Source organism: Littorina saxatilis, linkage group LG12 (assembly GCF_037325665.1).
Source record: "Littorina saxatilis isolate snail1 linkage group LG12, US_GU_Lsax_2.0, whole genome shotgun sequence".
Lineage (NCBI taxonomy): Eukaryota > Metazoa > Mollusca > Gastropoda > Littorinimorpha > Littorinidae > Littorina > Littorina saxatilis.
Window position 1 is genome coordinate 43009430 of NC_090256.1, and position 14170 is coordinate 43023599.

The 14170-nt window shown below is 41.5% G+C and overlaps 2 protein-coding genes and 1 non-coding gene across 3 annotated transcripts in view; 2 read left to right on the forward strand and 1 right to left on the reverse strand.

The window, feature by feature from the left end:
- The window catches only part of LOC138981997 (nucleolar complex protein 3 homolog), a 53312-nt gene extending 52375 nt beyond the window's left edge, over positions 1-937 (reverse strand). Inside the window, exon 1 of the mRNA XM_070355197.1 lies at positions 812-937. Coding sequence (XP_070211298.1) covers positions 812-820 — 9 coding nt within the window. The 5' untranslated portion in view covers positions 821-937. The remainder of the gene's footprint in view (positions 1-811) is intronic.
- Positions 938-1297: 360 nt separating this feature from the next.
- On the forward strand, positions 1298-13778 carry LOC138981999 (ribonuclease H2 subunit A-like). The gene is made up of 8 exons (XM_070355200.1): positions 1298-1534; positions 2715-2786; positions 2959-3085; positions 5996-6083; positions 6844-6981; positions 7429-7516; positions 7913-8036; positions 13476-13778. Exons 1-8 carry the CDS (start codon positions 1408-1410, stop codon positions 13618-13620), a joined length of 909 nt encoding a protein of 302 aa, XP_070211301.1. The 5' UTR covers positions 1298-1407; the 3' UTR covers positions 13621-13778.
- Positions 9802-9875, forward strand: Trnar-gcg (transfer RNA arginine (anticodon GCG)). Its single transcript has one exon. It is a non-coding gene; the product is annotated as a tRNA-Arg (tRNA).
- Positions 13779-14170: the final 392 nt, after the last annotated feature.

Below are 14170 nucleotides of genomic sequence, written 5' to 3' on the forward strand. Positions count from 1 at the left end.
CCATGCCGAATCACTGAGTGACTCCTAAGCTGCTTTGTTGTTGCGATCTCAGTTTGATCACCGAAAGGCTTTAGAAAAAAGAATAGAGCAAAGGCAAGTTAAGAGGGGGGGGGGGGGGAGGGATAAGTTAAACAGATTATTTGTTTACAGGAAAAAAAAGACCTGCATCGGCAAGGCTTGAACCAGCGACCTCGTGATTTCTAGTGCATTCACTAACGACTGAGCTAAGAAGGCAAGCTGACTGGTAGGTTAAAAATAGGAAAGTCTATTTTGTGAGATACTGGTGACTGCCGGAACCCGAGCCCCCACTCCGATAATTATAAGTTAACTATTTATCATGTCTTCTTCTTCTTTCCAATGATGCCCACGATCATGATAATGATCATTATGGCATGAAAAGGGTGGTGCTTTGTTCCAGTCCATTTGCGTACTCTGGTCCTTATCGTTATCATTATCATAGTATCATGTTTATGATGCCACGCAAACTGGCTCTCACATTCTATCAAAAGTAAGGATACACATGTACTGTAGAGGACAATTTCAGTTAAGCTGGCCAGCACAGTACAATGTTCTTTGATCAACAAGTAAAACATGTATGTTAATGTGAGTTGTGACGTTGCTGAGTTGGCCACAACTGGTGGCATACAGCACCCTTCTCAATCACACGAAACACAGTACCTAGTTTTGCTACCATATCTCGAATTTGCAGTAACACATTATCACTTTATTCATTAAAAAGCACCAAACCAAGAAGCGATGATGATTTAAAAAGATATTTCAAGTTCCAGAGAAACACCCTCGTGGTACTCACCGGCGCCATGTTGGTAGGGGCTGCTACTCTATGGAGAAGAGTTTATCTTTTTACCATAATAAATATGTAATATTTCTAGTCCTATTACTTTTCCTCAACCCAGGTTTATAGAATGATCACTCAAAGAGGTGACTGGAGTAACAGTGCTTAGTGATACTGATGAACAAGGAAAACAGATGAGACAAGCCTGAAAATACTTTTATAGATCTCAGGGTTTGCCTCCGTCTCCGCCATGTCTGAGCTATCGTGTCTTAAATGTTTCATTCTCACTCCAAGTAAAATACAGAGAATCTTCTTCTTCTCGTGTTCCTTTTGAGAGAGAGAGAGAGAGAGAGAGAGAGAGAGAGAGAGAGAGAGAGAGAGAGAGAGAGAGAGAGCGAGAGAGAGAGAGAGAGAGAGAGAGATAAAGAGAGAGAGAGAGAGAGTATAATCGGACGTTTTTGGTAATAAGATATCACCAAAACAAAGGGAAAGCATTCTCAATAATTAAAAGTTTGCAAGACTGCCGCGCACCGACTTAGCGGTAAAAGCACAGTGCTTGCACTGTATTCATTGCATCCCAGGTTTTCTGGCCACCAAGAGTTCCTCAGAAAGACATGGATCAGTCTACGTTTGAAAACGACAGATCGAAAAACTGTGTGTTGGAATCTCCGATATGCGATCGACTGAAGAGCGAGCCTTGCTGGCTTGGCATTGATGAAGCCGGGCGCGGACCAGTTTTGGGTATACATGGTTTATTGGTGCACATAGAGCTATTTACGTTACACCGATCTGTACCGCTTTCTCTACGTGAAATGCTAGTATTTTACCCACAGTATTTTTAACTTGTCAGAAGTGGGTATATATATCATTATATGTCAGCGACAAATGCATTCAAGACTGTTCAGAGGTGCTAAATTCAGTGGTACACTTTGAAATTGAATCAAGATGCATTTATGAATATGATCTGAATTATGCATAACTGTCGGCACTTAAGTGGTAATCTTGAACGTTAGCGTGTTAAATTCATAGCTCAGAATCCAGTGGCATTCTTTACTTATTTTTGATACAAGTCCATGTAAGCAAGCCAAATAAGTTAACATTTGTCGTGAAATTAATTGACGGATTGAGCTCCAAACTTAAGCATAATTAATTAATTTGGTTGTTCAATCGACGAAAATGGCGTACGTTGTCAACCATGGGACATCATTAACACGAAAGAGTTGTCTCCCTTGTCCACTCACACGGATAATTCCTTCTTTGACCCATGTAATAATAATAATAATAATAATAATACGAATATTTATAACGCGCACATATCTCACCAACAGGCGACTCAAGGCGCACATACACTCGCAAATGCATTCGTACAGTTCATCGGAGTTCATTCCGTAACTTCAAAGGGATCTAAAATGACTTGTTATGATTACAAGTGCAGGTTCTACAAATTTGGAGACTTAAATGCCTCTGAATTATGAGCTATGAATTTAACACGCTAAAGTTCAAGATTACCACTTAAGTGTTGTAATAGTAGTAGTTTTTGGACTGGTGGTTCCCTTAGGCCTCATACCCTAAACAGTGCAGTGATTCCAGAATTCCAAAGCTGTACAGTATACACAGTTGGATTACACTTTACAGATGCTCATTGGGGTGTCTTGATACAAAGTTTTTGAGGGCTTCCTTTAAGAAGAACATTTATATAGCGCTAAATCAAAAACTTTCGTTAAAAAGGCTTGCTCTAAGCGCTTGACAGCTAAACTAAAACGTCATTCACACTCTTTACAATGATGTACAAGAACTTCCTTTGAGTTTGAGGTTACAAGTGAAGCAGGAGAAGTTCCTCTGGTTTAACTAGTGTTCTCCATGATCTGTTCTGACCCTGGGAAATTTTGTCTGAGTAACTTACTGTTTGCTTCTTTTTCAGGCCCCCTCGTCTATGGAATATGTTTCAGCCCTGTAGCAGAGAAAGAAAAGTTCAAAGAAATGGGCTTTGCAGGTATGCACACCTGCTTTTTCTCTTCTGACAAAGCGCAATAGAGTGTTTGAAGAACGTACAAAATAACACAAATAAAACAAACAGCCCTTTCCCAAATTGATCCCCACACCCCCATTTCACAAAAAGTGCCTTGAAGAAGACAATTTCAGCATGGTTTGATAATTCCTTACAGATTCAAAGACACTGACAGAGGAACAGCGAGAGAATATCTTCACCAAGATAAGTGACAACGGCGACATGATGGGGTGGATGGTCGACATTCTGTCGCCTGGTTACATCTCACGCAGCATGCTACGCAGGTATGTGGTTCAGTGTAAGACCCCCCAATAGAAGACTCCCTCCCTGTTAAGACCTTGTTTTCTCAGACTTTCTGTTGAGAACATCTGTAAATTTATCCCCATTTAAGACCCCCTCCTTTTTAAGACCCGATTTTCTCAGATTATTGGAGGTCTTAAAATGGGGGGTTCCACTGTAGTATTTTTGTTTGGTCATTATCAGCACATAAAATGTATGCTTCTTCTTTGACTTAGCAAAGAAATTATGATAGACTTCACAATGGTAAGTTTTGTGTATCACTGTATGGCCAATAAATGATTTAAGAAATGATAGTGACTTTCTATTTCAATCAAAAAATCAAACAACAAGAACGGTTAAATTCTTTGGGACGTTTAATTCAGGACAATATACCCAATGTAAATGGGAACAGCAAACAAAAACATTTAACCTTTTTTTTAAATTTTTTACGTTAGCCGTCTATCTGTTCCTGACTTTCAGATTTCAATAAGAAAAAGTTGTGTTTCTATATATATATATATACGACTTGTGTCTGTGTGTGTGTCTGTTCGCGATGCGCGGCCAAGGTTCTCGATGGATCTGTTTCAAATTTGGTGGCCATATTCAGGTACACCTGGGACACAACCTGGTCGATGAGATATTTCAACACGTGCTGTCAGCGCGCAGCGCTGAACCGATTTTTTTTTTTTTTTTTCTGGATCCACTACTAGTAACTCTTCCTTATCTTCTCCAGTGTTTTCAGCGTTTACCTCCCTTCCTTCGTATGGCGCGCGGATAATCCCATTCCGTTACTATTTTTAGAAGGTCACTGCACGTTACTATTTTTAGAAGGTCTCCAGTGTTTTGCGCGTTTATCTCCTTTCCTTCGTGCGCCGGCAAAGCCGGCGTACACCCGGCAAAGCCGGGTCCCAGGCGCAGCCTGGTATTCGGCTCTACTTCCTCCCGTGTGCTAAACTTAAACTTAAACTTAACATTTTGATGTGCCTCTTTGTGTATCAGTGGATCATAAGGCCAAAAAAAAAAAATTGTCTGTTTAGGGTAACATGACCAAAAAAAGTAGGGTCGGTAGGTAGGTAAATTTTTTTTTTTTTTTTTTTTTTTTTTTTTTTTTTTTGGTGTAAATGGTTGGCTGAACATTCACTTCTTATATTTGATGAATACATGTTTCAAAACTAACGTATAAATAAAACAGAGAGAAAGGGAGAGAAAGAAACGCCAAATGTCTCTTTTTAGCATTTTTACCTCTTTTTTTTTTTTTTTTTTTTTTTTTAAATCAAAAAAAAGTTTTTGGGTCGGCGCCAAATCGATAGGGTCGGTCGGGTTACCCTAAACAGACAATTTTTTTTGTTTGGCCTAACCTGCAACAAACTAAAACTAAACGACGACAAAACCGAAGTCCTATTCATCCACCATAAAAACAAGCCTCTCCCTCCTTCCGTTCCTTCTTCTATCTCTGTAGGCAACTCTGACATCAAACTCTCATCCTCTGCTAGAAACCTTGGAGTGACCTTCACAGACACCCTCTGCATGGACAAGCACATCACAAACATGTGTAGATCCGCATACACTGAGATCAGAAAAATTAGCAGCATTAGACATCTTCTTTGCTTTGACGCCACCAAAACTCTTGTCTGCTCTCTCATTCTCTCCAAATTTGACTACTGCAACGCTCTGCTCACAGGCATTCCCCAGCACCTCACAGACAAACTTCAGAAAGTCCAAAACACAGCAGCTAGACTCATCTTCAGGGCAAAGAAACACGACCACATACAACCACTCATGCAACAACCCCCCACTGGCTTCCTATATCTTCCCGCATCATACACAAGACCGCCAACATCTGTTTCAACTCTTTCACTGATCCTCACTTTCCTGTCTATCTTTCTGAACTCTTGCATCCTTACACTCCATCCAGACAGCTTCGCTCATCCACTGACAGCAGAATATTTTCCATCCCACCCACCAAAACCAAAACCACTGGCGACCGTTCTTTCTCCTTTTCCGCTCCCACTCTCTGGAATCAACTTCCCCACCCCATCCGTCACTGTGAAACCTCTTCTACTTTCAAAAAGACCCTTAAAACCCACCTTTTCAAGTCTGCTTACAATACCTAAAGCACACGCCGGCCTCATGATATGATTATATCTGCTAGCATTTTAAATAAACTCACTAGTTAAATATTTTTTATTGGGTAGTCTCACATATTTAACACAAAATATACGTACAACTGTTGTTTGTCAAATATGTTTTAAACGCTTACTTAATTCTTTTTATGTATTTAAATATTTGTTGAATTTACTGTGTGTGGGTGTGTGTGTGTGTGAGTGCACGTGTGTGTGTGTGTGTGTGCGTGTATGTGTGTGTAAGTGTGTATGTGCGCTTGTGTGAGATTGGGTGTGTGTCAAAATGTGTTGTGCAATATGGCATGAAAATCTTTATAAATTTGTTGTGAACATTTACAGCTTTGTATTCCATGTTTATTATCTTTTTATGAAGTAATTATAGTAAAATAGTCTTATGTTTCTTATTTGTTCGACCCTCTTAGGATTATGGAGTTTTATGCACTGCCTTTTATAGTTAACTAAACTTTTGTATTTGAAATAGCCCATTGCAGTTGGTGTATGCCTTAAGCTTATTTAAATCGCATGTCCAGTATTTAATTTAATTCTCTATTTTTGTATGAACTCAAATGTTTAGTGTTCTTAGTATGTCTTGCTAAGCTAAGTTCTATTTAATCAGAGTATGTTTGCGTGTGCTTATACTTAGTGATATTGTAAAGCGCATAGTGCTTTTAGTTATGCGCTTTGGAAATTTCCTTAATAATAATAATAATAATGTGAGATAATGTGCGCACATTGCTGTCACATTAGTCGACATCCATTTTGCTGACACAGGGTGTAAATTACCTCTTACAGAGCCAAGTACAACCTGAATGCTTTATCGCATGACAGTGCTATTGGACTGGTGAAGAGAGCTCTGGAGAGAGGAGTCAATGTTACTGAGGTAACATCATTTAAAAATTAAATGCAGTAACACCATCACTAGCTAGGATTTAATATTTCCTTGGTCAAGCTTTTGAGTTATGCAGCTTTCTGTCTGTTTTGAAGACAAAATTATTCATAAATTGAAGGCTTACTGAGTCCGAGTTTTAATGACACCAGGTTTGAAACTTATGCTTGCTTTTTCATGACTTTTTTTTCTTTTTTGAAAGCTTGCTCTTGAATTCTTGCATGCAATTTTTACCCGCTCCCACAGACACACACACACACACACACACACACACACCTAAAAACCACCACCAACATCAAGAACAAAATGTGATATCTGAAATCAGGTATTGTTTAAAACAACACAGAAACCAGTATTTTGTTTTTCATTTAGTCAGTTTTACCTGATTTACTCAGTTGACGAACAAACGAATGATGGCCCGGCTTGATACATCATCAATATGAACATTACGTCATTTGTGAACAATGTATGATTCTCTCCTGCACAGCTCTTTCTCACACGCTCTCCTTCTTTGTCCCTGTCTCTCTCTTTCCCTCTCCCTCTTTCTCTGTCTCACTCTCTCTTTTCATACAGTGGAACCCCCCTTTTCAGACCTCCCCCACCACCCCCCCCCCCCCCCCCAATTAAAGACTTTCCCTGTTTTAAAGAAATCTTATTTTTAGACTCCCTCCTTTTTAAGACCCAATTTCCTCAGATTTTTAGAAATTGGAGGTCTTAAAATGGGGGTTCCATTGTACTGGTGAATTTCTTTCAGGTTTACGTGGACACAGTGGGTGACCCAACAAAATACCAAGACAAGTTGAAGGGTATTTTCCCTTCCATTGACATCACAGTGGCCAAGAAAGCTGATTCCCTCTACCCCATTGTCAGCGCGGCCAGTATCTGTGCCAAGGTCAGTTCTCAGGTTCCCTGCATGCTAGGGTGATACTAAGATGTTTGATAGACTGTTACATGTACATCATGGTTAAGAAAAACGAATAAAATCTTCTAAATGTTGTCTTATTTCTTGTTCATTTTCATGTTCCGACTCCCATCGCTGGGAAATTTAGGTCGCTTCCTCTCAGTGGAAAACTAGCAGCAACAGAGTCGCGCTACCCAGGTGTGTGCGTGTTTAGATGTAATCAATGACCGAGGTCTTTTAAGTGCCACAGTGGTGACACAGGGGTGGAACATGGATACCGTCTCTGAGTCTGCACATAAAGTTGACCTGTGTGCGTCCCGTAGTCGGCAAACTGTATTTCCTCCTTTTTGACCATTTTCTAATCACATGACTATGTGATACGTTATTCTTGATGAGCTGTATCTCCTGGTGCTGAGGCTGAGGATTGTGTTTGTGCAGGTGGCGAGAGACAGAGCCGTGAAGAGCTGGGTGTTTGCAGAAGGAGTGGAGATTGAGGGGAATGCTTATGGTTCGGGTTACCCAGGGGGTCAGTTTTATTTGGATGCTGTTTGTTATATTCATCACCTACCATCAACTTTTTGGTTTAGGTTATTCTGACCTCAGCTTCATGTGGAATACTTCTTCAGAATTCATTGAATCGGTTAAAATTACTGAAAAATATTATGAATTAAATTTGTTAACAATTGTATGACATGAATTTGTGAAACAATTGTTATTGCACTGGATATCCTTTGATATGGTTCTATTTTCCAGTCATATAAACAAACTTGGCACAGATATTTCATAAGATTTATTCAAGCTTAAATTACCTCGAAAAGCATGGATACTTGGGACAAGCAGATGTTTTTCTAATTGATTTTCAGGTGCCTTGACAAAAAGTTCAGGCTGAGAAGCTTACACACATTTTCCATTTGATTTTCAGATCCCTTGACGAAGAAGTTCCTGGCAGGGAACATCGACCCAGTGTTTGGTTTCCCCGACTTTGTGCGTTTCAGCTGGTCCACCGCTGCCCTCATCCTTGAGAAGGAAGCTGCTGCCGTTGCCTGGTGAGTTGTCTCTGGAGATTTGTGTTTTCTGATTTGTCGTTCCTGCTACTGTGGAACCTCCCTTTTTAAGAGCCCCCAATTTGAGACTTCCCTCTTTTTAGGACCTCGATTTTCCGATTTAATGTTCATAACATCTGTAAATTTACCCCCGTTTTAAGACTCCCTCCTTCTTTAACTGGTTTTCTCTGATTTTGGGAGGTCTTACAAGGGGGAACTCTACTGTATAACCCCGCCCCCCCCCCCCCCCCCCCAAAAAAAAAAAAAGTAATCCAGAATTAATTTTAATATACAGTGGAACCCTCTTTTTAAGAGCTTCTAAAATCTGGTAAATAGGATGTCTTAAAAGGTAGAGAATCTTAAAACGGAGGTAAATGTACAGATGTTATAAACAAAACATCTAAAAAAGCAAGGTCTTATAAAGCCGGAAGTCTGAAATTAGGGGGTCTTACAAAGGGGGTTCCACTGTATTCGTGCCTCCCCTTCCACCACACTCTGTGCACAGATTAGGCATGGGAATTGTCCGTGAAATCCGGGATTTCCGCGAAAAGGAAATTAACTGAAAATAAAAAGATTGTACGCAGCAAAAAAAAGGTAAATTAAATTATATGTATAAGATTGTCTCTCTATCCATTATTTGCTTACACAAGAACTATCAAAATATTGGTCTAAGATTCGTTTTCCTTCCGGGGGTCTTTGCCCTCCTGGTCCTCCCAATGGGGATCTGCCCCTGTACCCTGCCGGGGCCTAGGCGGCCCCTGGACCTTGGCCTATTTTCAGAGTTTTTTCTATTTTGGAATTCCCATGCCTGACAGATGGGAAACCAAAATGTTCATGGCACCCCCGCCCTCCTTATAAACCCCCCTCCCCCCCCCCCCTCCTTTTAAGACGCACACACACACACACACACACACACACACACACACACACACACACACACACACACACACACACCCTCCTTTTAAGACTGCCTCCCTTTTTGACTCACATGCGAAGCAAAAGTGAGTCTATGTACTCACCCGAGTCGTCCGTCCGTCCGTCCGTCCGTCCGGCCGGCCGTCCGGAAAACTTTAACGTTGAATATTTCTTGGACACTATTCAGTCTATCAGTACCAAATTTGGCAAGATGGTGTATGATGACAAGGCCCCAAAAAACATACATAGCATCTTGACCTTGCTTCAAGGTCAAGGTCGCAGGGGCCATAAATGTTGTCTAAAAAACAGCTATTTTTCACATTTTTCCCATTTTCTCTGAAGTTTTTGAGATTCAATACCTCACCTATATATGATATATAGGGCAAAGTAAGCCCCATCTTTTGATACCAGTTTAGTTTACCTTGCTTCAAGGTCAAGGTCACAGGAGCTCTTCAAAGTTGGATTGTATACATATTTTGAAGTGACCTTGACCCTGAACTATGGAAGATAACTGTTTCAAACTTAAAAATTATGTGGGGAACATGTTATGCTTTCATCATGAGACACATTTGGTCCCATATGATCAAGGTCAAGGTCACTTTGACCCTTATGAAATGTGACCAAAATAAGGTAGTGAACCACTAAAAGTGACCATATCTCATGGTAGAAAGAGCCAATAAGCACCATTGTACTTCCTATGTCTTGAATTAACAGCTTTGTGTTGCATGACCTTGGATGACCTTGACCTTGGGTCAAGGTCACATGTATTTTGGTAGGAAAAATGTGTAAAGCAGAAGGTCAAGCATGTGAGTCGTATGGGCTTTGCCCTTCTTGTTAAAACCTTTTTTTGACCGGCCCTCGTAGCGCAGTGGTTAGCGCATCGGGCTGCGGGCCGGGAGGTCGTGGGTTCGAATCCCATCAGGGTCATGTGGGTTTTTCGGGCTACGATCGGCTCATACCCAGAGTGATATGGTTCCTATGGGAAGGCTGGGATCACACAGCTGAGTGTCATTCACTTAACGAATGCGACTTTGAGGGTGCTCAGGTTCTGTTTACCTGACCAACACCACAGGTGCGGCAGTTCTCGGGCCTGGTTGACGCCAGGATATATTATGACAGTAAGCGTAGAGTGCTGCCCTGTCACGTAGTCTCAAACCAACATTAGAAATCCAAAGCATCATCATTATAATCATCCTCATCTCATTAATCATCCAAAATTATAAAATTGTCCTTGCTCTTGTGGCCCTTCATGCCCGGAGCTCTCATGGTGACCTTGGTCTCGGTGTTCCTGTTAGATCCTTCCCTGAATTGAATAGTAGTTCTGCTGTCAGTCTTCAACGTGTGACATTCTGGGGGGTCGACGGAGGGACATGGTGGTGGTCTGCTCTCTGGAGGGGACGCTCACTCAGTCTGGCTCCGCGACTTAACAGTCAATGTCATTAGTAGGGGGCATAGTAGGTAGTGGGCTGCGTCCGTTAGCTCGGGACAGACCCACTACTGAACACCGTCGAAGTGACTCAACAGAAGTGCAGTGTCATCTTCCGAGGGTAGCCTACCGCAGCGACCTGACATCCCCCCTGGAGCCTCTGTAAAATCGACAAGTCTGGCAGCGGAACGAAATTCAGATGTGGATGGAGCAGTGTGTGCAGGGACGGGGCGGTGTGAGAACACAAGAGGACAAGGAACAGGTGTAAGGACAAAAAAAAAAATACCCAAAAAAACTTTTTTTCTCAGATTGCTGAAGGTCTTAGAAGAGGGTTTCAACTGTAAAATGTTGCTGTGCTTCATCAGGACCGCAGAGTGTCACGTGTCATGGTTAAGTGAATGACTAGAAACGGTCAATTACTACTAATCGACTAACCACACCACGATCCACTTTCGCAGTCATCCAAAACAGAATTCAATCCAACAAAAGTGAATAGTTTTCAAGTACCAATTTATATGCAAAATCTCCACCTCCCTTCTCGTTACCAGAAATCAATGAGTAAAGACGCCGTCCGAAAAGCTGATTCACAATGAGAATCAGTACAGTAACAGTAAAATTAATGTTGCACGCAGGTGGGAATACCCAGTTATCAACTTTACAGTATAATTTCGTCCAAGTATCTCATGCTGCAATGGCTACAATCTCGTCATTTAGAATAAAGCACGATCTGATGTTAGGTGAGACGGTTACAACATTACCGCACTCAACTTAGTGTCTGTCTTGCTCAAGTGACGTGGCGTTGACGTAGCATCGTTGCTCTTGCTTCAGCGGCGCCGTGTAGCCGGTGAAAGAAGCCCAGTTAATAGAAGCGTAGCCATGAGGTGACTCCACTGACGTCCGTTGTCCTTGCGTCAGGGGTGGGAATTTTCCGCGGATTTCCGCGGACACAACTTACAAATTCTGCTGGGGTAATCTATTTTTCCGCGTCCCATTTCATCACAGTATCTATAACTTGTTGACTGAATGATATGGAGAGAAGTGAAGATGGAACAGAACACGAGGCTTGAGAGTTAAATTGTGCTGACTTAAAACTCCTGATAACTAATAGTCATTTTGAGCTTCAATGCATTGGGGCGTCACTTGGATCATACTATTGCCAGTATTGGACTATGGATACATGGTTCATTACTTTAGTATGCACCATTACAATGTTACCATTGTTGTGTGAAAGTGTGGTGGGGTTGTTTTTTTTTGGGGGGGGGGGGGGGGGGGGGGGGGAGGAGAATGTCTTTTTTCTTTTTTACCTGATCCAAACGAGTTGAATTTTAGTCTCAGAATGCACCAGATTGCACAGATTTTAATGTACCATTTAAAACAAATTCGGGGGAGCATTCCTCCGAACCCCCCTAGAATAAAGGGATTTCCTCGTTTTTCATCACAAGAAAATCCCACCCCTGTGGCGTGGAGGTGTCGCCCCAGTTTACCACGTGGCGTCTGCTTCAAACCCGAAACCAGTCTTGCTATGGCACGTAGGAATACGTTGGATGACATACGAAGATAAAGAAGATGAAAGGTACGAAGTTCGAAGGAAGAGCTGCAAACAAAGAGTCAAGGTGCCGTTAACCATGTCGCAATCACCCCCTTCATCCACCTTTTAACATCATTTAGCTTATTCTAATCAGCATGCCGTATGCACCTGAAACGAACATACTGCAGGTCACAACCCAGGTTTACTCCCCTTTCCCCACCTCTGTAATCAACAGCGCAATAAAACAGCATATTTATTTGCTACATGGGAAGATAAACAATACAACAGAGGAGACACCACAAACACACTAGCATAGAATAACGGCTAATTACCTCATAAGCTCATGCATGTGTTTGCTCCCCTTCAAGCATGTCGTCCTGCTTGAAACGTCAGCTTCTCTCCTGTCCGTCGACAGTGAAGCTAAATGCTGGACTACCGGCCCCTTCGATCCCAACTCTCTGCTGCTTTACCACAGTCAGATAAACAACTTCGCTGAGTGCACATGTTGCTTAAAGGCTGGTCTCGGGTCACTCCATATTCAGGCATGGGAATTGTCCGCCGAACGGCGGATTTCCGCTAAATTTTTTTTTTGTTCCGCCGAAAATACAAAAGTGTCCGCCGAAAAAATAAAGGGGGGAGGCACACAAAAAAAGCACCGGTTACTTTGGCCTTTGCGCAAATGCCCGCGAAAACTTTCCGTACTTTGTTCACGCACTGCTACCGCCAGCCTCAGTTACTTGAACTTTTATGTTTGAAAGTAAACCAGATTGCACAGATTGTGTTACAAGTTACATTTTCCTGTTTGTCTCAACAGTCAATTTTTTTTACAAATTTAAACCATATAATACATGTATATATTTTTTTTCTTCAAAAAAGCAAAAATTGGTACATTTTTGTACTAAAAACTCTGATTCTAAAAACAGAATTTAATGGCAAAATTGGAGCTCAGATGACACCAGATTGCACCATCTGGGTTCTGTGGAGAAAACTTTTTTCCAGGGGGGCATGCCCCCGGACCCCCCTAGTAAGGCTAGGCGCTTTAAATTTAAATTTTCAGCCTTTTTTACAATTTTCAATTCCCATGCCTGATATCGCGACTGCTCGCATATAGTCCAGAAAGTGAAGAGAGTCGACTAGTGCTATCTTTGCACAAAGAAGAGAAAAACCCACGTGACCTCACGACGTTTCTAGTCAGAAATCACACACACACACGCCCAGCAGAATCTAGCGTTCTGCACAGGCGTGCGAAACAAAATTTTCCTTTAGAAGTCAACCCTTAGCATAAGCGCTGCTGGGGATTTACCTCTTCTTGTGTCATGAATCCGTGACACAGAGTGAGAATTGTCTTGGCTGTGGTTTTACTTTTAGATGCAGTTGCATCGCACCAGGATAGTGTCTGTCCTCTCACCAGTGAATGATAGTTCTACATGGTTTTATCAATCATATAATTAGTGTATTGTTAGCGTTTGCTTGTTTTTGCTTGTTTCACCTTTTATTGCTATGCACCAAAATACAGTGTAAAACTAATAATTGTGAAGAATACCTTTTCACCTCAATGTTGTATGTTGTGCAGGGAGGATGATGAAGAGGATGACAGCTCCCAGAATTCCGGCAGTGCCTCTCTCCTGCAATTTTTCAAGAAAAGCGGGGATGACGCCAAGCTTGAGCGACATCGCTTCTTTTCCGACAGGGCTTTGACCCCTCTATCCAGCCTTTGAAGTTGCGTTTGTTTAAAGCATCTGTTAAATCTGTGAAAAGTGAATGAATGGGCCGTTGGAAAAATGTTCGAGCTTTGTCAGCATGAATCTGTACCTACTGTTGTGTGCTGTGTGTTGATATATGTGCGACATGTGTCAAAATAAAGAAAATGTCTTTTGCTGTTTTTTTGTCGTATTTCTGTTTAAAAAGATTTACTTGGTCAGCTAATTACTCGCATTCATCTCTGGTAACTATAACAGAAGACATGGGTGCATGTGGGATATGAAAATTGCCTGCACTTTTTTTGAGTTGCCAGTTACAGTTGCCTTATCCTTTCTTGGCTTCGATGTTTATTTTCCTCCTGCGCATCAAATTATATGTACCAAAATAACTGTCTAAGGCATAGACAATGTTCGGAAATAACTTTTAAAGAGTGAATACCCTTGCTTTTAGTGAAACAAAGAATCCACATGTGCTCCTTAACACAACCCTCGCTAGTGATAGGCCTGTGGATTATTTGTCTCACTTTCTTTCTTTATTTGGTGTTTAACGCCGTTTTCAACAACGAAG